We start from the raw sequence: 25,167 nt of genomic DNA, 5'->3' as shown, positions 1-25,167 counted from the left end.
CTGACCTTCCCTCTGGCCCACTTGACCCTGGGCGGGGGGGGGTGGTATCTGTGCCATATTTGCCTCTGGCCTCCTCAAGGGCTGAGGCCCAGAGTGAGCCACAAGCGAGGAGGCAGGCCACTGGTTGGATAGCTCCTGGGACCAGTGGGTGAGTCGATGGCTCACTGGATGGATCGACAGATGGCACACATCCATCTTTGGCCCAGTGAGTGGGGAGGCCATTAGTTGAAAAATGGGTGGTTAGGATCCAGGGCTTTTGATGGACGAGTAGGTGGGTGGAGGGCTCACTGGCTAGGAGGCACACTGGCGACCCTTCGCCATCCTTCCTGCAGAGCGGCAACAAGATCGCCCTTCGGACCACAGCGCTGGAGAACACGTCCATCAAGGTGGGCCCCGCCCGGAAGAACGTGACCAAGGGCCGCATGGCGCGCAGGAGCAAGCGGAGCCGCCGGCGGGAGACGCAGGACCGGTGAGCGGTGGGCCGGCCCCCGCGGGGGCTGATGCGGGACGCAGGACCGGTGAGCAGGGGCCGGCCCCCGCGGGGGGCTGACGTGGGATGCACCGCGTGCTTGGGCAGTCCTGGCCACAGGGGTGGGACTTGTGAAGAATCTGGGTTTCTAACCCCTAGGCGGAAATCGCTCTTCAAGAAGATCTCAAAACAGTCGTCCGTGCTGCACACCAGCCGCAGCTTCTCCTCCGGCCTCCACCAGTCCCTGTCGTCCAGCGAAAGCCTCCCAGGCTCTCCCACCCACAGCCTGTCCCCCAGCCCCACCACACCCTGCCGCAGCCCAGCTCCCGATGCCCCAGCAGGTGGGTGCACCCCCAGGACCACCCTGGGAAGAAGGCCACACAGGGCTGCAGTGGTTGGCCCAGGGAGGGGGGCGAACAGAGTTGGAAGGATGGAGTGACATGATGAATGACAGCCTCAAAGGCAGCCTGGGGTGGGCCGGGCAGGTGTGAGGGCAGGGAAGGGTGTGTCCGGCAGAAGGGAACGTCATAAGCAAAGGAGATCTAGACAAGAGGGATGTGAAAGCTAGAGGGAGGCTAGGGAGAGGGGATTGGGGGATGGATCAAGCCAAAGAGCTGGGCTTAAATTGGTGGGGGGTGGGGGTGTGGAATAGGGAGCCACAGAGAGTGAGCCAGAGAGGATATGGAAGGATAGTTCTAGAGCAGGAAAGGATGGTGACTTCGTCCAACCCTGAGGTTCCCCAGTCTGTGAGAGACAGCCGGAGATGGACACCCCTATTTCCACTGGGTTAACATCAGTCTAGAGGGAGAGAGAGACAGGCTGGGGCAATCCACAGAGAAGGAAGGCATCCTAGAGGAGAGCCACAGAGCTGCTCTCCCAGGAAGCCCGCCCTGCCTTCTGAGGAACCCACTGCTATCTCTCTAGCCTACCCTGACCTCAAGGGGCTGGGGGTATCTGGGCCATCTTTGCCCTCCTTAGACCAGACATCCTCTGAGGCTGAGGCCTAGGGGTGGAGAGTGGGTACAGGCAGAGGCAGGGCCCTTATTGGATAACTTCCTGAACCAGTGGGTGGATGGCTCATGGGATGGACGGATGGACAGTGGACAGGTACCTTTGGCCAAATGATTTGGTGGAACATTTAGATAAGAAGTAGGTGAAAAGGTGCTAGGGCTTTGATGAATGAATAGGAGTTTACCAGATCTAAGCCAAAGGCAGAACCTGTGCAAACAAAGGGAAGACCAGGCCTGATAGGTGACCACATGCCTGGAAGTGATATGGGCTTTGCAGTCAGTCCCAGGGCCCCACCTCAAGGCTGGGACATTGAGACTGGTGGCCTAACCCTCCCCTGTCACCCACAGACACAGCGTCTCCACCCAACATATCCCCAAGCTCCAGCAGCCCTGCATCTCCAGCTGCCGCTGGCCACACCCGCCCCAGCTCCCTGCACGGCCTGGCCGCCAAGCTCGGGCCACCTCGCCCCAAAGCCGGCCGCCGCAAGTCCACCAGCAGCATCCCGCCCTCCCCGCTGGCCTGCCCACCTGTGTCCGCGCCCCCACCCCGCTCACCCTCACCCCTGCCAGGGCACCCACCCGTGCCTGCCCGATCCCCAAGGCTGCGCCGAGGCCAGTCAGCTGACAAGCTGGGTACAGGTGAGCGACTGGACGGGGATCTGGGGCGCCGCAGCCGCGGGCCGGACTCTGAGCTGGTGATCATGCGACGGCTGCATCTGTCTGAGCGCCGAGACTCCTTCAAGAAGCAGGAGGCCGTGCAGGAGGTGAGCTTTGACGAGCCACTGGAAGAAGCCACTGGGCCACCCACCTTGGTGCCGCAAATTGCCGTGGAGGGCGCTGAGGCTGTGTCCGGAGCCCCTGGACCCTCTGGGAGAGACTAATCTACCTGGCCTCCCCCTGGCCTGGCAGTCAATGCATTTTCTGTGGAATGTGTTTTCCATAAACTGACACCCGGATGGAGAGTGAGCCACCAGCCTTTGACACCTGAAAGAAGAGAAGCCATCGCGGTTCTTGCCGGAAGGCCTAGACAGTGCCTCCTTCGTGTTTTGGAGCTGGTCAATCAGGGGCCCGTAGGGGCAGGAATGGGAGACTAGGGTAGCGTTGTAAATAGCGGCAAATCCCTGCAACTAATTTATTACTTTTTATAAGCGATAGTCAGACTGAGTCGCCAGCCTTAAGGCGGCTGCCCGGGTCTTGCCCCAGGCACCTGGGACCCATTTGTAAACCCTGCCCACCTGGGCTGAGAAGGAAGCACTTTGGACAAGTCAACACGTGTTCGTGTTTTATGGTTTTTCTGTTCTTTTAAAGTTTTGTGTGTGTGTGTTACTCGATCCCATCCCTGACTCAAGACCCATACATTTGAAGGGATGCAGCCTAGCTTATCAGTCCAGGCCAGGTTTGGATGACTTGGAGAGTCTGTAAACAATTCCCCTCCACCACAAAACAAAGTAGTTCTGATGATGGACTGGATTCTGCAGGCTACTTCCCACCATCATGGCCTCCATCTCTCGGCCAGCCTTGCTAGAGTCTGCCTCCAGTCCTATAGGCTTAGGGGTTGTGGGAACTGGGGCTTCGATGTATGAGTAGAAGTTCACCAAATATAGACAGAGGAGTCATCCACCTCACAGGCAGACACTGTGCCCCGGGAGGCAGAGGCCTCAAAGGGCAGTGCCAGTAGGGGAAGAATGTCCACCCTGGACACAAGGCTTTTTGTATCTGATGCCTGCCAGGGTGAGAACTTGACCATGATGTGTCTGAAACACCCCCTGGGAAGTGCCCTCGATATGTCAGAGCCTTGCTGGGATGAAATCTGAATAAGAAAATCCAACTGGGGGGCAGTGAGGCCCCAGTTGAAATCTTGGCTTCACTGGCTCTGGGAAAATGGCTTCCCCACTCTGTGCCTCAGTTTCCTTGTGTTTACAAAACTAATACTAATGACTATTTATTAAGCACCTACTGTATGCCAAGTGCTTTTACTTGTGGCTTCTCCCTCAGTCAGCCTTGAGAAGGCTGGAGGTAGTGTTGTCCTCCCCATAACTAAGGCCTGGCAAGGGGTGGAGACATGCCCCACGCTTTTTCTGGTAAGAGTCATGCAGCCAGCCCCTGTCCTGGGCATTGTCAAGGGAGCTGTGGAGAATCTGTTGTCAGATACAGCAGACTCCAACTCCAGCCCTCTCCCCTGAAATGCTGAGTGGTCCACCGGGCATCTCAGAGCCTCCATTTTCATTGGGAGATGGCTGACATGATGGCTGTGTCCCACATGATGAGGGCACTTTGCAGGCTCTGCAGCCCACTCTGCGTTCCTTCCGGAGACACCCACACAGCACTGTCTGGTGTTGGAGCTAGATCAAGGCTGTGCATGACTTTTGCTCCCGCCTTCCATCCTGGAGCTGACAGTGAATAAAAGCTCACATTTACAAAGAGGAGGTCCGATGTCTGGATTTCTGAGGGGCCGAGAAGAGGGTAAGGGAAGAGTGGGGTGGGGGTGGGATGAAAATAGACCCTTGGCTCAAAGTCGCCCGAAGTGGGTTTTGAAGGCAGCTGGGAGTTCACCATTGAGATCCTTCTTGATGCCTTCTCTGATCCAGAGCTCCTGCTACCCTCTCCCGATTGAGTACCTATCATGGGCTCTGTCCCTAAAAGCTTCATACAGACACCGTCTGGGCCTTGAAGCTGTGATAATAAACAAACCAACCATCTTTGTGACCTTTTTATACTGGTCTTCGCTTGGGCTGTGCCCTAAAACTCCCTGCACCGCGTCGGAACCCAGCCTGAGCGCGTTCGGGTTACTTCTAAAGTATTCGGAAGGGTCGGATAGCTTTGGCCACGCTCCTTGCTTCCGAGTGTCTTCGGCTATTTCCGGAAGCAGTCGTACGCCTGTGGGCCGGCATTCCGGTTGTTCTCCCCGCCCTTGAGTTAGTTCAGTGGTTTCTAGACGCTCTGGGCTACCATGGAAACCCCGGCTTTGAAGCCTGATCCCTTCTCGGCCCTCAGCTTGTTTCCTGAAAAGCTCAGCTTTCTGTGGCGAGCCCCTGCCCCCTAAATGCCACCTTCAGTTCCTTGAGCTCAGGGCCACCTCACTTGCTCTCGGGAGCCGTCCCTGCCTCGGCAGTTTTCGGAAGTTGGGTAGTCGCCTCTGGATCTAAGTTCTCAGGGCCTCATTTGGGGCCAAGCACACTTGGTTCTTTCCAGTAAGTTTCCGAAGTTTCGGGGCCCAGCCTGTTTTGCGGGTCCGGCTGGAGAGCGTTCGGCCTTTTCCGGAATCTCGGGCATCTCAGTACAGCCGAGCTTAGCCGAGTCCAGCCTCCGACTGACTCATCTGACCCGAATGTGCTCGGCTGTTTCCGGAAATGATCGGCTGTCTCGGGGCACGTTCCTCCAACGTTAACCTCCAGTCCCGCGGGAGTACGTTCGGCTCTTCCCGGAAGCACTCGGGCGTCCTCTAGCCCAACCTCGGCTCCAGTTCACCCGCCCGACCCGAATGCACTCGGCCGTTTCCGCCGGGGGGCGGGCCCGACCATTCGGAACCGCGGCGGCAGCGGCGGAGGCGGGGATCCCGCGGCTGCGGCGACGGCGGCCGCGGTGAAGCCACGGGTCTGGCTCGGTTCGGCGTGACGGTGGCCGCGGCGGCAGCGGTGGCGGCCACGACCAGGTAAGTGCGAGCTGTCCGCGTGGCAGGCCAGGTTGGGGGTGCGCTCAGATGCGGGGCGCCCAGGCAGAGTGTGGGGCCGCGGTGGAAGCCGGAACGCGAGCAGGGCTGCATCGGGCCCCGCGGGAACTGGGGGCCGCAGGGAGCGGGAGGCCTCGGGCTCGACCTGGCTCTGGTGCAGCCTGCCCTGGAAGATGAGGGTGGAACAGCGAACTGTAGGCAGAAATAAGGGGTTGGAGCCGCGGCCCTGAATTGAGGGAGGCCCTGCCGGGAGTGGGGCGTCGAGCAGTAAAGAGGGGGCGCCCAGGCATTGTGTGGGGCATAGTGGGGTGGTGGGGTGCAAGACGGTGGAGGGTAGACTGCGCTTCCAGCCCCCGAGCTGGGCTTCGGGGTCCACACAGGCCCGAGTGCGCGTCTGCACACGCGTGAGCGCGCAGGCCCTGCGTCCCCCGCCAAGCCCCCAGCCAGGCCTGGCCCCTCCACCCCGCCTCTTGGATTCGGGGAGCGCTGGTTCCCAGGCGCTCACACCGGGGCGTGTGCAAACGTGTGCACGGCGGGGCGCGGAGGCGGGCAGGCAGGCGGATTCAGGTGGTTTTCTGGACGTCTCTGTCGCTGGGCCTCAGTTTCCCCACCTGTAGAATGGGGGCCCAGGGGCCAGGGAGCGGACAAGTTGGGGCGTCCTGTAATGTGGAGCTTGTGCCCAGTACTTGGACACCTCTTGCGGTTCCCCGTGGTCAACGGATAAAGCCTGATCCTCTACCTGGCACCCAAGGCCCTGCATGGCCTGTGGCTTTCTTAAGGCCACCCTGAACTCTTGACAAGCATTTCTTGCTGTCAAGCCTTTGCCTGTATTAGTCCTTCTGACCAGTGTCCCTCCTGTCCTCTGTGAGGACCCGCCTTTTGGAAAAGCTCCGTCCCCCCACCCCACCCCACCCCAAGTCTCTCAGGAAGATCCAGCCTGCAGGGCCATGATTGAGAATGTGTCTGTGCTGGGCTGTGTCTCGCGAGATTGGTGATCCTTGGGGGTGATCATTGCCCCTGCATAGAGCAGCCACCCCCTTGGCAGCTGCCGTGCCCTCCTTCCTTCTACCCTTTCCCAGCTCCATGTCTATTCTGGGGCTAAGGTCCTCTTGGCCTCCCACCAACCCTCTTCTGTTTTAAGTACCTACTGTGGGCCTGAAGCTGAGACATGTCAGGGACGCCCCTGCCCCGTTCTCTCCTCCCCCTGCAGAGATCAGAGATCCATTTGCTTGGACTCACAGATTATGACATCTGCTTGGACTTCATTCCCTATCCCTTTTGGCCCCCTACTGCCTCTTACTGTGCTCAGCCATCCCAGCCCCTGCTCAGGGCTCCACAGCACACTGAGCATCATCACCCATTACACCCTGCACATTACGCCCTGAGCATTCAGGGTTTAACTGGCCATTTAGGATGGATGCATCCTTGGCCTTGTGAAACTGGGCAGCTCTGAGCTTTTCAGTCCTGGCTTCCTGGCCCATTGAATGGTCCAACAAAGACCTGCCTACTCTGAGCCTTAGTTTCCCCATCTCTAACAGCGGCGAAGAAGAGCTTGTTTACTGAACTTGCAGTATGCCCAGGGCAGATTCTTGGGAGCTCTGCCCCCAACAGCCCCAAGGGAGGGCTATTCACCCATTTTACAGCTGGGGAAACGGAGGCCCAGAGAGGTGCAGGGACTGACCCAAGGGTACCCAGTTAGTCAGGGGATTCCAACCTGGGATTTGGGTTCAGCTCTGAGTTGAGGGTGGCAGGAGTTCAAACCGACTCATGCTGCCCTGCCCCTCTCCCCCTAGGTCGGTGTCCCGAGCCGAGCATGGTGACAGCCTGTGCCCTCGGCCCCCTCGCCTGGCGCAGCTGGAAGAGCCGCCAGCCTCGGGAGCCGATGGCCCCCCACGTGAGGGAGTGAGCGACCTGGCCCCGCCCTACGGATTGAGGGGGGACGCAGCAGCTGAGTGACCTGAGATCAGGCTGCCGACCCCCTCCCACCAGTTGACGAATGGTGGAACAAGCAACGAGGGACCCTTGTTAGGGTCGTGAAATAATGGTGGGAAGCAAAGCGTGAGCATCCCCAGTGGTCACCTGTAACTCCTTGGCGGAAATCGAAGCCTGAGTCCCCAAGCCCACCCCGCGGACCCTCCCGGCCCCCCACCTCGGGCTGATGGGGCCACTGGGGCCCCAAGCAGCCACCTGACCATCCAGACCCCACCCTGCCAGCCATGGCTGGCCCTGAGGGCTTCCAATACCGTGCGTTGTACCCGTTCCGCCGGGAGCGGCCGGAGGACCTGGAGCTGCTTCCGGGTGATGTGCTGGTGGTGAGCAGGGCCGCCCTGCAGGCGCTGGGCGTGGCCGAGGGCAACGAGCGCTGCCCGCAGAGCGTCGGCTGGATGCCTGGCCTCAACGAGCGTACCCGGCAACGCGGCGACTTCCCTGGCACCTATGTGGAGTTCCTGGGGCCTGTGGCCCTGGCCCGGCCTGGCCCTCGCCCACGAGGCCCCCGCCCACTGCCCGCCAGACCCCGAGACGGGCCCCCTGAGCCAGGTGAGCAACAGATTGGGCCCCAGGCAGGGACGAGGGAAAGCGGGAGTGCCCTCAGACCCTCAGCTTCCTCTTCCTTCCCGTGAGGTGCATCTCCCCGGAGAGGAGGAATAAGGCTATCTGATTGGTTGGCAGGTATCAATCACACTGCAAGGGAGGGCTGGGTGCAGTTCGTGGCTGGGCACCCAGAGGCGGACACACTGGCCCCGCCCTGCTCTCACGGGGCTTCTGGTTCAAGAGGTGTGAAGAAGGTGATTAAGTGATGACAGATGCCGAGAGAAAGAAGCCTCTCGGAGAGTAGGGGGAGAAGGCAGCAGGCAGAGCAAAGACAAAGGCCCTGAGGGAATGTCACAGCAGGTTCAGGGAACCAGCCCTGACAAGTGGAGCAGAGTGAGGAAGGGGCCGGGTTGGATTTCATGGATTGATTTTTAAGACAATAGGGAGTGTCCAGTAAGATTCAGAGGCTCAATGTAACTTCATTTTGTGGTTTGCAGACGGAATCCCTTGAGAAACCCGCCCCCCCCCCTTTGTTGTAACCCTGGTTTTCTGATTTCCAGAATGATGGGAGCCAAACAGCCCAAAGGTGGGCTACTCAGTCGAGGCACAGTGGCATGTGAGGATGCGCCATCCCTTTCAGAGACCCTCGGCCACCCCTCACTCCAAAGAGCATGCTGGGAGTGGAGAACCAGGGCACTGAACACACGCTGTGACTGCACGCCGGGCTATATGCTGGGCAGGGAAACTGAGGCACAAGTTGTAGGAAGGAGGCTGACCAGTGCTAAGCACCCAGCATGGTCTGCTTTGACACTCGGTGGCCCAGCGTGGCCCCGTGTACACATGGGGAGAGCAAGGTGCCAGCGAGTCAGACCACTCGCTCAGGGAGTCGCCCAGTGAAGGCCAAAGCCTTGAGGGGCACCGCGGCCCCACCCGATGGCCCGCCCGGGTCTGTGCCCAAGGGACTCTGAGGCCCAAAGAGGGTCAGCCCAGAGCCCCCACAGCGTGGAGTGGGATGCCGGGGTGCCGGGGTGGCATGCTGCAGGCTTGGGCTTTGCAGCATCTGGTGTCTCCAGGGCCTGTGCCTGCGTCCCGCCTCAGCCTGGAGGAGCAGGAGGCGGCCCCATCCGGGCTCCCCGCCAGAGTCTGCCTCTCCCCCTGGTAACAGCCGCCTCCCTCCTCTGCTTGGCCTGGGTCCAGCCACCACACACATCCCCACTCCCAGGCGGCCACCCAGCTCCGCCCTCCCAATCTCCCAGGGCCACGTGACATGGGCTAGGGCCAGCCCTCTCCAGGCCTCGGTCTCCTCATCTGGAAATGGGGGGCATTGGTCCTTTTGTTCAAGCCCAGACCCTCCGAGGACCACTAGGCACCACGCTGTAGCTGCCTGCCTTCCCTCCATGCGGCTCCGCACGGGGAGCCGTGTGCTGAGCCTTAGTGTCACTGGGGCCCCCGCCGGCCTGTGCATCTAGGGGAGGTTGCTCTTTTCCTGAACCTCGGCTTCTCATCTGTAAAATGGGGGGTGATGCCTATTCTAATGGGACCTCCCTCCCTGCGTTGCAGACAGGCAAATTTCAGAGTGGCGTTTCGGAACTGTGGCCCCCTTACCAGCTGGATGTCACCCACCTCCCCTTGTTTGCTCTTTTTTTTTTTTTTTTTGCATTTTTGACACAGCTGGGCCTTTCTGCAGCTCAAGCACCACCTGGCCCATCACTCAGGGAGGCCCCACAGGCCCTGGCTTGCCCCTGCTGTGTGCCAGGGCGTCCCCGCCAAGGGCCAAAGCTGCATTAAATGGTGGCTGTGCCGGCAGAGAGCGCCTGAACACAAAAGGTTGGGTGGGGTGAGACGTGGGGCCAGGAGGGGGCTGGGATAGGGAAGGGGGTGAGCATTTCTAAAAGGGGGGACATTTTTTTTTTTTAAACAAAATGACTTAGAAAAAGGAGAAATTTTCTTGGGATGAGATGTCCTGACCCCCATGAGATATTTTCCTTTTATTCTTTTCAACTGCTTTGTTGTTCCCGCTAAGAAAGGAGGGATGATGCCATTGACCAGTTGCTCAGTTGCAGGATCTGAGGCACAGAGAGGGTAGGTCCTGTGCCGGAGGTTGCCCAGCAGGCAATGGCAGAGTCCTAACCCTGCCGCATGAGTTCCTGTGGCTGCTGGGATGAACTACTACACACCAGTGGTAGTTCAAACGACGGGAGCGTGTTCTCTCATGGTTCTAGAGACCAGAAGTCTAAGACCAAGGTGTGGGCAGGACTGCGCTCTCTCCAGAGACCTTAAGGGAGCAGCTTTCCTTGCTTCTTCCAGCTTTTAGGGGTTCCAGGCATACCTTGGTTTATTGCTACATCACCCCAATCTCTGCCTCTCTCTTCAGATGGCCTTCTCTTATAAAGACACCAGTCCTTGTGTTTAGGACCCTTAATCCAAGATGGTCTCATTGTGAAACCCTTATCTTAATTATACCTGAGAGATTAGGAAGTGGACATCCCATTTGGTTGACACTGGTCAACCCACTCCACCTCATGTCTGAAGTTGTGTGAACTGATATTTTAACCCAGAACATTGTTTCCCACCAACTCAGCCCTCCCAGCTCCACCAGCTGGGCCTTCTGTCTCCCCCAGGGTGGTGGTCCAGATGCCAGGCCCTTGGGCTGAGATGCAGCAGGCAAAGATGGGGCTGGGGTCCTTCTAGGGACCCTGCCAACACTGTGTCCCCTCCTGCCAGGCCTTACACTCCCTGACCTGCCCGAGCAGTTCTCCCCCCCTGATGTGGCTCCCCCTATCCTGGTGAAGCTGGTGGAGGCCATTGAACGGACAGGTGAGCCTTGACCTGGCTGCAGCCCCTGGATTCTGCTTGCTTACCTCTGGGGATGGGCAACTCCTCCTCTTCCCTGGGCTCAGGTTGCATGGAGAGGCTGAGTCTGGATGCTCTGGGTCTCCATGTTGAGTTGGGGAAGGAGTAACTCCCTAGGGGACGTGGACCCCTTCATAGCATGTGCCATGCCCCTGCTACCATTTCCCTCCCTTACCTCTGGGAGGTTGAGTAGCCACCCCAGACCCCACATGGGGTGGAGGCAGCATTTAAGAGCTGGCCTTGGCACCTAGGGTGGCCCTGACCTACCCCATCCCTTCCTCCCAGGGCTGGACAGCTACAGGCCTGAGCCACCCGCCGTGCGCACAGGTGAGGGCAAGCTTCAGTGGGTGAGAGTGGGAAAGGAGCCTGCCCTGGACGGATGTGTCCCCTCTCTGCGCCCGCCTTGGACCGAGGTATTCCCCTTGCACCTGCAGACTGGTCCCTGAGTGATGTGGAGCAGTGGGATGCAGCAGCCCTGTCAGATGCTGTGAAAGGCTTCCTGCTGGCGCTGCCGGCGCCCCTCGTGACACCCGAGGCCGCGGCCGAGGCACACCGAGCCCTGCGGGGTAAATCTGGCGGGAAGCCCGGGCTGGGGAAGGCATTGGGGCAGGCGGGCGCAGGCCCTGGCTCACCCTCCCCCTGGCCATCTGTCCGCAGAGGCTGCGGGGCCCGTGGGGCCGGCGCTGGAGCCCCCGACGCTGCCACTGCACCATGCGCTCACGCTGCGCTTCCTGCTCCAGCACCTGGGCCGGGTGGCCGGGCGCGCCCCAGCCCCGGGCCCCGCGGTCCGTGCCCTGGGCGCCACCTTCGGGCCGCTGCTGCTGCGCGCGCCGCCGCCGCCCTCTCCGCCGCCAGGGGGCGCGCCCGACGGGTGAGAGGCCGATGCTGGGGGGCGGGGCTGAGTCGGAGCAGAAAGGGGTGGGGCTCCAAAGGAAGGTGTGGCTGGAGACGTAGCCAGGGTGGGGTCTAGAAAGGAGAGGGGAGTGTGGATGAGGGCCCCATGGGGAAGAGGCCAGAGCTGTCGTGATGGGCGGGCTAGGAAAGATAACTGGGGGTGAGACTTGAGCTCCAAGAAGACTCCATCAGGGCTTGGGACAAGGCAAAGGGGCTTGGACCAGAGAGCAGTCAAGTGGATTGTGTCTGTACCTCTCTGCGTCCCCACCGCACGTGCTGGACTCCTGGTGTTTGTTGTATGAGCACTTACCCATCGCTTGCTGCATATACAGAAACAGTGGTGGGTCTCCCATGCCTGCCCGCAGCATTTACTCTTCTCCCACTCGCGTGCTTTTACACGTACCCCCTGCCAGGTGTGCAAGCACACACCAGGCCCTGTGCACACCAGCATTCACCACACTCCCCTCCCCCCAGGACCGAGCCCACCCCCGACTTTCCCGCGCTGCTGGTGGAGAAGCTGCTTCAGGAACATCTGGAGGAGCAGGAGGTGGCCCCCCCAGGTGACCCCACCCCCTTGGATTAGCTCTTATTGTTGGGGATGAGAATGCCGACTTGGGGCCCTGCCAGTATCAGCAGGCTCGGTTGACAGGGGAGCTCACCCTGGTATACAGTTGGTGCTCAATGCGTATTTGTTTTCCTGTCCCCCAGCACTGCCACCAAAACCCCCCAAGACAAAGCCAGCCCCCACAGGCCTGGCCAATGGGGGCAGCCCACCCTCCCTGCAGGATGCCGAGTGGTACTGGGGTGACATCTCCAGGTAGGACTGTTTGGCAGGGCCACAGAACCCCAGGGGCCGGGTCTCCCAGTGGGCCACCCCCATCCCGGCTGTCTCCACAGGGAGGAGGTAAACGAAAAACTGCGGGACACACCTGATGGCACCTTCCTGGTTCGAGATGCCTCCAGCAAGATCCAGGGAGAGTACACGCTGACCCTCAGGTGGGGGCCTGTCCCTTCAGGGAGACCAGGGGTGAGGGGTGGGAGGGAGGACACTCAGGTCAGAGGACTGGGGGTCGCACAGGCAGTGGGACACATATTGGATCTGCTGCTGGGCACTGACACCCTCTCTCACCCACCCCTAGGAAAGGCGGAAACAATAAGCTGATCAAGGTCTTCCACCGAGACGGGCACTATGGCTTCTCAGAGCCGCTCACCTTCTGCTCCGTCGTGGACCTCATCACCCACTACCGCCATGAGTCCCTGGCCCAGTACAACGCCAAGCTGGACACACGGCTTCTCTACCCAGTGTCCAAGTACCAACAGGTCGGGGGCTGGGGTGGGCGCTAGGGGTGGGGGTTGGTGGTGCCCGGCTGGCACTGGGCCTCAGTTTCCCAGGTAGCTTGCCTGACGGCCCCGGGTATTCCCAGGACCAGATCGTCAAGGAGGATAGCGTGGAGGCGGTGGGTGCCCAGCTCAAGGTCTACCACCAGCAGTACCAGGACAAGAGCCGCGAGTATGACCAACTCTATGAGGAGTATACGCGCACCTCCCAGGTACCACGGGCAAACACGCCCCAAGGAGGCCTAGGCACGGAGGGCAGTGCTAAGGTCACAGTGCCAGACGTCCACTTCTAGGTCACAGAGCAGGCTCTTAGCACCAGGCACTGCCATGAAAACATAGAAATCAACACGGTGGTGGTTTAGTTGCAAAGTCGTGTCCGACTCTTGTGATCCCATGGACTGTATAGCCTGCCAGGCTCCTCTGTCCATGGGATTCTTCAGGCAAGAATACTGGAATGGGTTGCCATTTCCTTCTCCAGAAGATCTTCCTGACCCAGGAATTGAATCTGTGACTCCTGCATTGCAGACAGATTCTTTACCAACTGAGCTATGAGGGAAGCCCAGAAATCAATATATGTGATTCTAAAAAAACAAACAAAAACACAGATGAGGAGGTACCACGCAGCCTCGCGAGTGGCTCAGCCACAGGAGAAGTCTTGGTTGAGTCTCTGGGTCAGTCTCCCCACCTGGAAACTGGAACCATGAGTTTCAGTTCCTTTCCTTCCCCATCCCCTTCAACCTGGATGTTATCAAAATGGTGGTTAACCACCTCACCAAGAGTTGCCTAAGACAGAGGGTCAGGAGGTCATGGAAAAGAGCAGTATCTTTTAAAGACCGGCAAGTGGGGAAAGGTTTTATCACTCCAGGACTATGTTAAACTTCTTTGGTAAGTTGAGATGCGACTTATTCAGACTGAAATCCCATCTCCATCAGGGAGTTTCTCTGTCTCCCCTGTAGTCTCTGAGCAATCTCTCTTGTCTCCTTTCTAGAGATGGGTCACCTGAGGTTCTGAGTGGACAGGACAACTGTCTGGGATCAGTTAGGAGCATCATGACCTTGGAAATGGCTTAGGCCTCCTGAGCCTCAGTTTCCCCATTAACAATTCTGACTTTACATAGGCTGTTGGGAGGTTTGATGAGAGGATGCATGAAAGGGGCTTGGCGCAGCATCTACCCTGAGAAGGAGCCACACAAATTGTAGCAACCAGATTTATCATTAATTCTCAGCAGTGCTCACGCACCCCATTGTTTTGTAAGATGCCCAAAGGAGAATCTAAAAGAAGAGTGGGTTGGGGTATGTGGGCTTTGAAGTCTGAATAGGAGTTCGTTTGGTGCAGCTGGAGCTGGAGGAACAGTGCACCTGGTGGAGGGACCAGCTTGAGCAATGCCTCCATATCAGAGTTGGGATCTGCCTTTACCTCTCATGAGGGACTTGCCGGGAGTCCCAGGAGGTGCTCAGACTTACCCCCTCTTCCAGGAACTGCAGATGAAGCGCACAGCCATCGAAGCCTTCAATGAGACCATCAAGATCTTTGAAGAGCAGGGCCAGACGCAGGAGAAGTGCAGCAAGGAATATCTGGAGCGCTTCCGACGTGAGGGCAATGAGAAAGAAATGCAGAGGTGAGTCCAGTTCCTCTTCTCTGCCCTACCGCACCCTGGTCCAACACAGCACAACTGGGGAAAGAAAGGAAACAGAGTGGGCAGCCTGGGTTCCAGGGGGCAGAGAGGGTCAGTTGAAATGGACTTTGAAGGATGAATAGGAGTTTGCCAGAAAGAGAACTAAGGGAAGCAGCCTGTCCAGAGGCCTAGAGACTGGGAGCCAGTCTGAGGCCTCTGAGCCACTCCCCCCACAGGATCCTGCTAAACTCAGAGCGGCTCAAGTCCCGCATTGCCGAGATCCATGAGAGCCGCACAAAGCTGGAGCAGGAGCTGCGGGCACAGGCCTCTGACAACCGGGAGATCGACAAGCGCATGAACAGCCTCAAGCCAGACCTCATGCAGCTGCGCAAGATCCGAGACCAGTACCTGGTGTGAGTGCCCGGCTCTGCGCGTGCCTGTGGGGCCCCCTGCCCTGTTAATTCGGGGGCCTCTGGAGCGGTGACCTTTGCATGTAATCCCATCTATCTCCCTACCCCCTCATCTGTCCACCAGCCCCCTTCCCTCTCGATCAGGCCCCTCCTGGCCCGCTCAGAAGGGCTCTTGGACTACCCTGGTGATCCAGTGGTTAAGACCCTGTGCTTCCATGGCAGGGGGCACGGGTTTGATCCCTGGTCGAGGAACTAAGCCTGGTGCTGCCAAAAAAAGGGCTCCCGAGCAGCAGCTTCATTCAGCCTCAGCTGTGGGACGGGAGCATTGCTGTTACACGGCTGAGTCACAGGGAGCCCCCGCCAGGATCCACTCCATGAATGCCAACTCCGTGACCCGGCATGTAGTGCCCAGCCTGAGCCCAAGGTCCCGCTTCTGCCTGCTGACCTACGGAGGCTTCCCCCTCCCACCTGGGCCTCTGACGCTTACGTGCACCTCGTGTGTGCTGAGCACCGTGCATTCATTAGCTCACTTGGTCCTCTGAAATACCGTCCTTTCCCTTTTGCAGGTGGGGGAAACTGAGGTTCAGAACAGACAGCTGCCGTGTGCAAAGGCACACTAGTGTGCAGCCCCCTGGACTGAGCCTGCGATGCTGATAACACCTTGTACCCTGGCAGTCTGGGGTCTCAAAAAGTGAACAGACATAAATGGGTGGGGTGGTCCCCTGGCAGAGCCTGGGGAGTCCACCTGGGTTGAAGCTGTCCTTGCCCTGGCCGAGGCTGACCCCTTGTGGCAGCCGGGGGTACTGCACCCAGAACCTACTCTGGTCAGCCGTTTCCTCCAGCCTGGCTGCCCAGGACCACGGAGGGCTTGCCTTTCCTACGCTGCAGCGTCTGTTCCCCTTCCAGCCAAGCAGCAGGAGCCCACCTTTTCCTCTTCCCTCCAGGTGGCTCACTCAGAAAGGTGCCCGGCAGAAGAAAATCAACGAATGGTTGGGGATCAAGAACGAGACTGAGGAGTGAGTGACCGCTTCGGGCCGGGGGTGGAGGGGTGTTCTTAGAGGAGGGGCCGTTTTGTGTGGGTTTTGCAGGGTGAGTAGGAGTTCACCAGGGAAGGAGCGTTGTCAGGTGACGGGGGCCTTGGAGGCTGGTGAGTAAGTGACCAGGGCTCCTCCCTGCCTCCCCCACAGCCAGTACTCACTGATGGAGGACGAGGATGACCTCCCCCACCACGAGGAACGCACATGGTATGTAGGCAAGATCAACCGCACCCAAGCTGAGGAAATGCTGAGTGGCAAGCGGGACGGTACCTTCCTCATCCGTGAGAGCAGCCAGCGGGGTTGCTACGCCTGTTCTGTGGTGTGAGTGCCTGGCCAGGGAACCGAGAACGGCTGAGTGTTGGGAGGGGGAATCTACCCATTCCTTCTGAGGGCTCTCATTGAGCACCACCTGTATGTTCGGCCTTGGGAGACAGCCAGGGAGAAGCCCTGGGTTCTCGGGGACAGGGGAGGAAGCTGGGGCCGGATCAAAGCAGGAGACGGTAAGGCCGGGGCCAGGACGGCAGCCAGCACCCAGGAGATGGGGAAGTAGGGGCTCCAGGCGGGGTCCCCTGAGAGGAGCCTGGGGCGAAGTTGGGAAAGCCTGCAAGGGCGGGAGCCCTTCTGACCCAGCCTGTGGCCCGGCCCCGCAGGGTGGACGGCGATACGAAGCACTGCGTCATCTACCGCACGGCCACGGGCTTCGGCTTCGCGGAGCCCTACAACCTGTACGGGTCCCTGAAGGAGCTGGTGCTGCACTACCAGCATGCCTCCCTGGTGCAGCACAACGACGCGCTCACCGTCACGCTCGCTCATCCCGTGCGCGCCCCCGGCCCTGGGCCGCCGCCCGCGGCGCGCTGAGTGCGGAGCAGGAGCGCCGGGGCCGGAGCGGAGCCGCGCCCCACGCCACCCGGCCGGAGGCTGGGCTGGCACCGTGTCCGAGTCTGTCTTTCTGATCCGTCTCTCTCCTTTGTGAATCTCTCCAGGTGTATCTGTTTCTCTCTTTCTGCAGTGCTGTCTCTGTCTTCCTCTGGGTCTGCCTCTCTCTCCATCTTTCTGTCTCCCCGTCACTGTCTCTTTCTGGCTCCATCTGTCCGTCCTCGCTCTCTCTCCCCCTCCCCGTCTCTGTGTATCCGTGCTGGGGGTCCCGCCTCCCCACCTCCACACCCCCTGCCCCCACAATCACTGCCCTCCAACGGCTCTGGCACCCACAGCCTTGTGCCCTGTCCCCCACCGGCCTCTGGGGGTCCCCAGAGCCCCAGCTGGCTGCACCTGCCGTGTTTACAGAGGCCCCTGGGCTGCGTGGCCCCCGCCAGGTGCCCCGATTTTTAAGCCATAGACCTGGGGTCAGGGCAGGAAGGAACTTCGCTTGGCCACTTCCAAAAACCTCAGCCGTGACGTCTGGGGCCAGGCGGGACCTGCCCCATAGACCCCAACTTCCCCTTCAGACCCTGAAGTGAAACCCGGCCCTGGGTTGTCCCCACCATGGGGCTGCTGCCAAGAAGTACCCCTGAAAAAGAAAGTAATTAAAAATAAACTCACAGGCTGACCCCAGGCCTCCCAGGAACTGAGGCCACCAGCACCTCTGGGGCAGCCAGCACATAACGCTGCCCACAGCACCCTAGTCAACACAGACTCAAGGCTTCTTCTCCATCATGTTGGGCTCTGATTTTATTTTTCCTTAAGTATACCTAAAGCCCTCTTTTCTCTCCTCTTTTGGGACAAGAGCCCTGATTTTCTATGCCACCCACGGACCCCACCCCCCCTTTTCCTGCCTGTCTGGCTAGGCTGGCAGGCGGGTTTTGTATGGTACGTTGATACTGATACGGATATAAAACATTGAACTCGATGGATGCTTCTGTTTTCAGTGACAGGCTTCTTTAGCTCTGGGCTGCCAAATAAAGGCTGCCAACCCCTGCCTCCTCCCCCAGCTCCCTCCCCATCGCAGTTTAGATTGCTCACATCCAGAGAAATTTAGAGACCTGCCTGAGGTTACCCAGCAGAGGCTCATACCCCAACCTCTGCTGCAGGGACGCCAGGTTTGACCATGGCGTTTGATTTTGACTTCTGACACTCAGCCACCATCCCTGGCCCCAGAAAATCGCCACCCCTCTAATGTGCAGCTTCCTCACAGCCAGGCAGAAAAGACTGTCATACCCCCTCCCATGCCACCCAGAGGGGTCTCCCGTGTCTTGGATCCCCCGTGTCAGCCCCTCTGCTGTTCTTCCACTGACCCCCTCTCTCCACGCCTGCCCGGTGAAGCCTGCCATGGCTCTAGAGACACAGAGCTGGGTCCTCATGGTGTCACTGACCAGGACTCACATTCACCATTCCCTGCCACCCTCCTCAGGGTCCCCGTATCTCAACCCTCCCCTCACACACCCCCAGGGCTGGAACCTTCTCTCCTCCCCAGCCCACCACACCTGTCAGGATTCAAGCGGCTAAGACAGCCCCCAGGGGATGAAGAAGCCGCTGTCTGGTCCATCTCTCCCCTGGGCCCTCAGAGGGACAGGAGTTGCTTCCTCGGCCTCAAAGCTGCCACCCTCCCCAAGCACTGTCCCCACCTGAGTGACTGACCAGTCAGGCAGCACCCTCTAAATAACTCCAGCCCAGACTCTGCCCCCACTGAGGTCTGCACCCACGGCGCGAGTGGAAGCAGGTTAAAGCTCACCTTCTCAGTCCCGTGAGCCCCGCCGGGTGGAGCCTGAGCACAGAAGAGAACGTCCCACATAGCCTCTAGCTGGTCTCCACACTCAACTGTGTCTCCTTGGGAACATCACCTCCCGTCTCCAATCCCATTTTCTCTTAGAAGTAGGGCCAACAGTCTCTACTGCTGCCGCCACTGGGCATCTCTGAGGATTTCATGGTCAAATGGGTGAGGTTACCTTTAGGAATTTCTCCAAGTAAGGCTGGTGCTTAACACCCACTGGAAAAATTGTAGCAATTATATTTATTGCTATTTTTTCAGCCCAGTACAGGATGGAGTACAGACTAAGTTCCCCAAAGCCGTGTGGCTTAGCCTTGCAGAGGTTTCACAAAGGAAAGGGGTTCTGTGAAGGGTTCAAAAGAATGAGGTGGGATCGTCCAGCTATGGGGACTTCAGGGGAATCCCAGCTCTGGAACCTGCTGCTATTTGAATGTGGCTATGTGGACTGGGGTTTCCCCAGAACTGGAGGGGCACATGGGCTGTAGAGCTGGGGGCTGGACTGATTTCCAGGCAAGAGTGGGGAGCGTTTCCTTCCGTGGGGCCCAAATCTTTGCCTTGCAAGGTCTGAATGTGTCGGTTACTTCCCCAACACTCCCACCCTCCAAGCCTTTATCTGGGTTATTCTCTCTGCCCATTCTAGCTGTCCTGCGAACACCTTCCACCCTGCCCCCAGCCTGGGGCAATGCTCCCTTCGTTCTGAGCCCTTCATGATAGCTTTAGTCCTTAAACCTCGCTTCTCCTACTTTATAGAAGAAGAAGTTGGGGCTTCATCACCTGAGGTGTCCAGCACAGGCCTGGAGCAAACCTGGGTCTGCCTGATTCCCCTGGATTTGGGGTCTACAGGGCTAGTCCCGCATCCCATGTATCAATATATTGTACAGGCTCCAGGTAATGACTGCTCCAACCCAGGCTTCTCTTCTACCAAAGGAGCTGGCAGAGGGCAGGGGTGCACCCCTCCGCAAGCCCGGGGGAGCAGCAAGAAGGGACACCAGCTTTCTCTTCCCACCCCCCAGCCAGGGATGGGGGTGCCCCTCCCTGCACTGGCTTCTGCTTTCTGGCCCTGCTGCGGTCAAGCCTGAGTCAGCTCCACGGGACGCCGTCAGGGTTGGGGAGCCTGACAGGGGGAGGGGGGAAGCTTGGGAATGAGAGGGGCCTGGCTGCCCACATGGGGCAAGGGGTCACCTCCCATGGGAACACAGGGTAGGGAGGTCGGAGAGTCGGGTCCAGGGGGTGGGGGCGGGGCGGGACTGCTCCAACGGCCCCCAGAGGGCTCCGTGGGCGCTTAGAGACCTCCTATCTCTCGATCTCTCTGTTTCTCTGTCTCTAAGCCCCGACCTCACCTCTGCTCAAAGTGCTCAGCCTCAGCTTCACAGGACTGGGCCGGGCTGGTTGCGGGGAAGGCCTGGGGGAGACGGAAGGGCAGCACGTTGTTCAGGTGACTGGGGGCCCAGCGCCTGGCGCGGGGGGGGGGGATGGGGGGGGGGCTGGGATGGGAAGAAAGGCCCGGAGAGAAAAGTAGAGATACCTAGAGGCGCCAGCCCGGGCCCCCGAGGGGCGTGGGCACCGGGAGGCGGGTCCCGCCTGGGGGCCGGGCCACCGCCGAGTTAAAGGCGGCTTCTTCCCGGGGCCACTGCTCCCCGCCGTCGCGCCTTCGCCGCCGCTGTGATGGCCTCGTCGCCGCTCCTGCTCCTGCCGCTCTTGCTGCTGCTGTTGCCGCCGGAGGTCCCCGCCGCAACGCGGTGGTCCTCGCTGGAAGCACTCCCCGAGGGGGCGGCCCCCTGCCAGGTAGCGTCGGCGGCGCAGCGGGCGGGCCAGCTGGGACCCGCGCCCCGGGCGGGGGCCGGCCGCTCCTCTCCTCCCACCGCCCTCCACCTCGACGGAGACCACCGGGGTCCGGAGAGGATCTTACCCGGGGGGAGGGGGTGGCGACCCCCTCCCCAACCCCACCCTTCAATCCGGCACTTTGGCCATATTTTCTTTTCCCTTTCGCTTTCCTATCTGGAGTCCGAGTCCCTCAGCTGTCCCCCACCCCATCCTCCCGCAACCCCCTCCTCCCCTCTCGGTGCATTGAGCACCAGCTGTGTACATCTGGAGCGAGAATCAGAGTCTCCTCTTTTAGGCCAGGGGAAGGAAGCCCAGACCAGCTGAGCTGCCGGCCCCTGGCCACGGGCACTCATCGAGGGTGCGTTTCGTTCCGGGAAGAGCGCGCGTTTTTCTGGTCCGGAGTAAGCAGATGCCCCGGAGGCTAAACCACTTGCTCACAGACACGAGCGCCCGCCACCCCTCAGCTGGAGACGGAAGTCAGCACCTATTAGGCGCCGCCTCCGCAGTAGCCTTGGGAGGAGTTGAGTGGACTGGTGGATAGGAAGAGTAAATAAGGAGTCAGTGCGGTGTGCGGCCTTGCTCAGCCCGGGGCCACAGCTCCAGGGGATGAAGGGGCCACAGAGGAGCACGCAGGGGTGATGCGCACCGCCGGAAGGCAGGGCTGGCCGCGGAGACCCAGACTGGTGAAGGCCAGGAATTCTTCCACCCTGTCGCCCCCTGGGTGAGAAGTTTCACTTCTCCTGGAGGAAAGCAAACTTTGTGCCTCCATTAACTGCCTACTGTTTGCAAATCTGTGTCACGTCAATCTTGCAACCTGATATTTAGGAAGATTTAGGCTTTGGGTGAAGCCTCAGCATCAGACTCCCACCTGACAAGGAGGGGAAAGAGTGTGAGATGGGGCACCTGCTATCTGCAGCTTCCTTCCTGCGAGAGAGTTTAACTTGACTCACACCCCTTCCTCCCGTGCAGGTCGGTGAGCTGTGCCTGCAGGCATCACCCCAGAAACCTGAAGTTCCCCTGGTCAACGTGAGCCTCTACTATGAGGCGCTGTGCCCTGGCTGCCAGATGTTCCTGATCCGAGAGCTCTTCCCGACGTGGCTGATGGTGTGGGAAATCCTCAACGTCACCTTGGTGCCCTATGGGAACGCTCAGGTGCCTGGGGACCGGGGAAACGGAGTCACGTGGCCACGGGAAGGAGGTCTGGGGGAGGGGGCAGCCAACACTTACCTCGTTGCTTTTCAGGAAAGAAACGTCAGTGGCAAGTGGGAGTTCTCGTGCCAGCATGGTGAGCGGGAGTGCAAGCTTAACAAAGTGGAGGTGAGCAGCTCCCCTCTCCCCCAGTTCCCAAGGGAGGGGCACAGAGGCTGGGGCCACTGCCCTGATAGATCATGACTCAGAAGGGATTGCAAACAGCTCTGCCCCTTGCCTGTGAGCCTCCTTTTAATCATGTTTTTGTTCTCCACTTGATTGGTGGACACCTCGTGGTTATTCCTGGGGTGGTCCTTGGGGTGGAGGGTCCTCTGAGCCACTCACATCCTTGCCTGCCTGCCCCCACCCCCAGGCCTGCCTGCTGGACCAGCTGGAGCCGAAAACAGCCTTCCTGACCATTGTCTGCCTAGAGGAAATGACTGACATGGAGCAAAATCTGAAGCCAGTGAGTAACACCCCTCATTCAGCCTGGGTTGGGGGGCCTTGGCCTCCCTGCATCCAGACAGACCCAGGCTCAAGTCCTGGCCCCGCTGCCACTCTCTGTGCAGTCCCAGGAATACAGTGTCCTTTCTCAAAGATTCAGTCTCTGAATGGAGAGAACCAAGATCTTCTGCGGGCCTGCCTGGTAAATCAGGGAGGGCTTCCTGGACGAGGTGCCTCTGGGTTGGGCTTGGATCAGGGAGGGCTTCCTGGACGAGGTGCCTCTGGGTTGGGCTTGGTTGAACAGGAATATACAGGGACACAGACAGTGATCCTTCTCTGGGGTATGGAAATGACACACCTGGCCCACCTCCCTCCCTGGAGGATTATGAAAAAGAACTCCCAAAAGGGTGACTCATCTACCCTGATTGTTTATTTATTCATCAAGCATCTGAGCCACCCAAGAGACCTGAAGCCTCCCTGAGACACCTCCAAGCCCTGCAGAGTCATAGTGTGGCTGGGGGTGTGCAAAGGAGGAGGGAACACTCAGGAGACTCAGAGGAAGGAGGAGGAAAAGTGTTCCCGGCAGAGGGAACAGCAAGTACGGATGCTCTGGGGAAAATAAGACCCTGCAGAGCTGGAGCTGCAGGTCTGGTCTTATGGGAGACAGCCTGAGCAGAAGCAGCCTGAGTCCCTGCCCTGGGGGCCTCCACGCAGACATGTATTAAGCACTTGCTGCATCCCTGGAAACCAGACTGTCTCCTGCTGTCAGTGAGGAAGCAGAAACTGGGCTTGGGGGAGTGGGGGTTGCTAGAAGGATGACTGTTGGGGAGATAACAGGGAGGAAGCTGAGGCAATGCCCCTGCTGACCAGCTCCCATCTGCCGTCAGTGCCTGCAGATCTATGCGCCAAAGGTGTCCCCGGATTCCATCATGGAGTGTGCTCTGGGGGACCGTGGCATGCAGCTCTTGCACATCAATGCTCAGCTCACGGATGCTCTGCGGCCACCCCACACATACGTGCCCTGGGTCGTTGTCAATGGGGTAAGAACTCTTGGGGCCCCCAGGCAGGAACCAGGCTGATGGGCGTGTACATTGATCTGGGAGGCAGGAAGCAAGGGCCAGACTGGGAGCCAGTGGAACTTTTAACCCCCTGTCTTGCTTGTTCAGGAACATATGAAAGAAGAGGAACATCTCCTACACCTTGTCTGCCGGTTATACCAGGTAAGCCAGGCAGGGAATGGAGGGATCTGGCTGGTGGGGGTAGGGTAGGGTCTCCTTTCAGCACCCTAACTCACGGCCACCTTCTCCAGGGCCAGAAGCCAGATGTCTGCCAAACCACAGCTGACCTGTCCAAGCAAGTCCACTTCAAGTGACTGACAGTCAGTGTCCTGGGAGGGAGCTGGTGCAAGAAGAACGAAATCACACCTGTCCTTGTTTTTTGATCCCTGACTCATTAAAGCCACTACTTCTACCTATTCTATGAAGCCCAGACTCAAAATTCTGCCCCAGGATCAAGAATCTTGCCTCAAAAAAAAAAAAAAAAAAGAATCTTGCCTCACTGTGAATGGTGCTACATCAAAACTCACTTAATAAACACTTCTGGATTTTGTGATTCAGCAAATCTCCTTTTTTCAGATCTGCACAATGCTGGGACCCCTGAGAACCTCCCTGTCCCGGGGATGAAGAGCCAGACAGATATCCCTAGTCCCATGGGGGCAGGGATGGGCCAGAGAGGGAGGCACCAGTACTAGAGGAGCCCACAGGAGAAGTGAAGGTTCTTCATAGGAAGGAGGGACATTAGGGCTGGGGTTTTGAAGGGTGACTAGGAGTTCATTAGGCAGAAACTATATCTGTTACATCAACACACATCCCTAGCTACTCTTTTTCGCTGCCCCACACTAGGTGTTATGGGTTAAGCCAAAAGGTGGTAATTGGAGTCATGCAAGGCCAGAGGTGGGGCAGTGACCTTGCCTGGGGAGTTTGAAAGAATATGTTCACTGGGGAGAAGTCATGGAGTTCCAGGGAAGGGGAACAAGTGTGAAAAGACCCAGACAGCAACAAGATCTGGAGTTAGAGTGCCAGGCTGAGGCATCTAAGAACAACAGGGCATGTTATAGGAAAAGTTTCAAAGAAGGGGAAAAAGTCATAACTCTCATGGTGGTGTAAAATGAATACATGTTAACGATTTTATTTATTTCATGATTTATAAGGGGCAACTGGTCAGATATTCAAAGAACAACAGGTTTATAGATCAGGAATATTGAAATGATTGGGCAAACCTGACTCACAGGGGCAGAGAAATGATCAGCTTTCCCTTTTTTTGCACCCAGTTTTATGATGTTTTTATAATTTTAATACAGTTGACCCTTGAACAACACAGGATGGAACTGCGTGGGTCCACTTCTACACAGATTTTGTCAAATAATTTTATTTACTTTTGGCTGAGCTGGATCTTCATTGCTGCATGCAGGCTTTCTCTAGTTGCGGCGAGCTGGGGTCTACTCTTCACTGCAGTACATGGGCCTCTCATTGCAGTGGCTTCTCCTGTTGCCACGCACAGGCTTGAAGGGGTTTGGGCTTCATTACGGCTCACAGACTCTAGAGCACAGGCTTGTCGCTGTGGCACACGGGCTTAGCTGCTGCTCAGCATGTGGGATCTTATAGGCCAGAGATGGAATCGGTGTCCATACATTGCAAGGCGGACTCTTAACCACTGGACCACCAGGGAAACACCCTACACAGATTTCACCCCCCCAATAAATATAGTCCTACATGATCTGCTTCCTCTTCCAACAATACAAGAGAAGACTCTACACGTAGACATCACCAGATGGTCAACATTGAAATCAGATTGATTATATTCTTTGCAGCCAAAGATGAAGAAGCTCTATACAGTCAGGAAAAACAAGACCGGGAGCTGACTGTGGCTCAGATCATGAACTCCTTGTTGGCAAATTCAGACAAACTGAAGGAAGTAAGGAAAACCGCTAGACCATTCAAGTATGACCTAAATCAAATCCTTTATGATTATACAGTGGAAGTGAGAAATAGATTTAAGGGACAAGGTCTGATAGAGAGAGTGCCTGAAGAACTATGGATGGAGGTTTGTGACATTTTACAGGAGACAGGGATCAAGACCATCCCCATAGAAAAGAAATGCAAAAGGCAAAATGGTTGTCT

At 58.4% G+C, this 25,167-nt stretch overlaps 3 protein-coding genes across 18 annotated transcripts in view; all 3 read left to right on the top strand.

The window, feature by feature from the left end:
- The window catches only part of MAST3 (microtubule associated serine/threonine kinase 3), a 41,707-nt gene extending 37,805 nt beyond the window's left edge, over window positions 1-3,902 (top strand). For all 15 annotated transcript variants that reach the window (XM_043910920.1, XM_043910918.1, XM_043910911.1 and 12 more), the window contains 3 exons: window positions 333-469; window positions 629-810; window positions 1,828-3,902. In XM_043910920.1, the coding sequence (XP_043766855.1) occupies window positions 333-469; window positions 629-810; window positions 1,828-2,360 (852 nt within the window). In that variant the 3' untranslated portion in view covers window positions 2,361-3,902. The remainder of the gene's footprint in view (window positions 1-332; window positions 470-628; window positions 811-1,827) is intronic.
- A 1,092-nt stretch (window positions 3,903-4,994) lies between these two features.
- On the top strand, window positions 4,995-17,674 carry PIK3R2 (phosphoinositide-3-kinase regulatory subunit 2). Of its 2 annotated transcripts, none has more exons than XM_043910931.1 (16): window positions 4,995-5,131; window positions 6,943-7,687; window positions 10,406-10,498; window positions 10,820-10,861; window positions 10,969-11,100; window positions 11,192-11,405; window positions 11,903-11,988; window positions 12,137-12,245; window positions 12,326-12,424; window positions 12,568-12,748; window positions 12,853-12,978; window positions 14,242-14,384; window positions 14,618-14,794; window positions 15,736-15,807; window positions 15,979-16,035; window positions 16,479-17,674. In XM_043910931.1, exons 2-16 carry the CDS (start codon window positions 7,366-7,368, stop codon window positions 16,684-16,686), a joined length of 2,061 nt encoding a protein of 686 aa, XP_043766866.1. In that variant the 5' UTR covers window positions 4,995-5,131; window positions 6,943-7,365; the 3' UTR covers window positions 16,687-17,674. The 2 variants fall into 2 exon arrangements, with proteins under 2 accessions (XP_043766866.1, XP_043766865.1); XM_043910930.1 differs by having other exon boundaries at window positions 15,979-16,149.
- Window positions 17,675-20,050: 2,376 nt separating this feature from the next.
- Window positions 20,051-23,603, top strand: IFI30 (IFI30 lysosomal thiol reductase). The gene is made up of 7 exons (XM_043910955.1): window positions 20,051-20,317; window positions 21,326-21,508; window positions 21,599-21,673; window positions 21,918-22,010; window positions 22,876-23,028; window positions 23,155-23,208; window positions 23,298-23,603. The coding sequence occupies exons 1-7, from the start codon at window positions 20,198-20,200 to the stop codon at window positions 23,358-23,360; spliced, it is 741 nt and encodes a 246-aa protein (XP_043766890.1). The 5' UTR covers window positions 20,051-20,197; the 3' UTR covers window positions 23,361-23,603.
- The last annotated feature ends 1,564 nt before the right edge of the window (window positions 23,604-25,167 follow it).

Source organism: Cervus elaphus, chromosome 9, assembly GCF_910594005.1.
Source record: "Cervus elaphus chromosome 9, mCerEla1.1, whole genome shotgun sequence".
NCBI lineage: Eukaryota > Metazoa > Chordata > Mammalia > Artiodactyla > Cervidae > Cervus > Cervus elaphus.
This window is presented reverse-complemented; position numbering and strand designations above follow the sequence as displayed.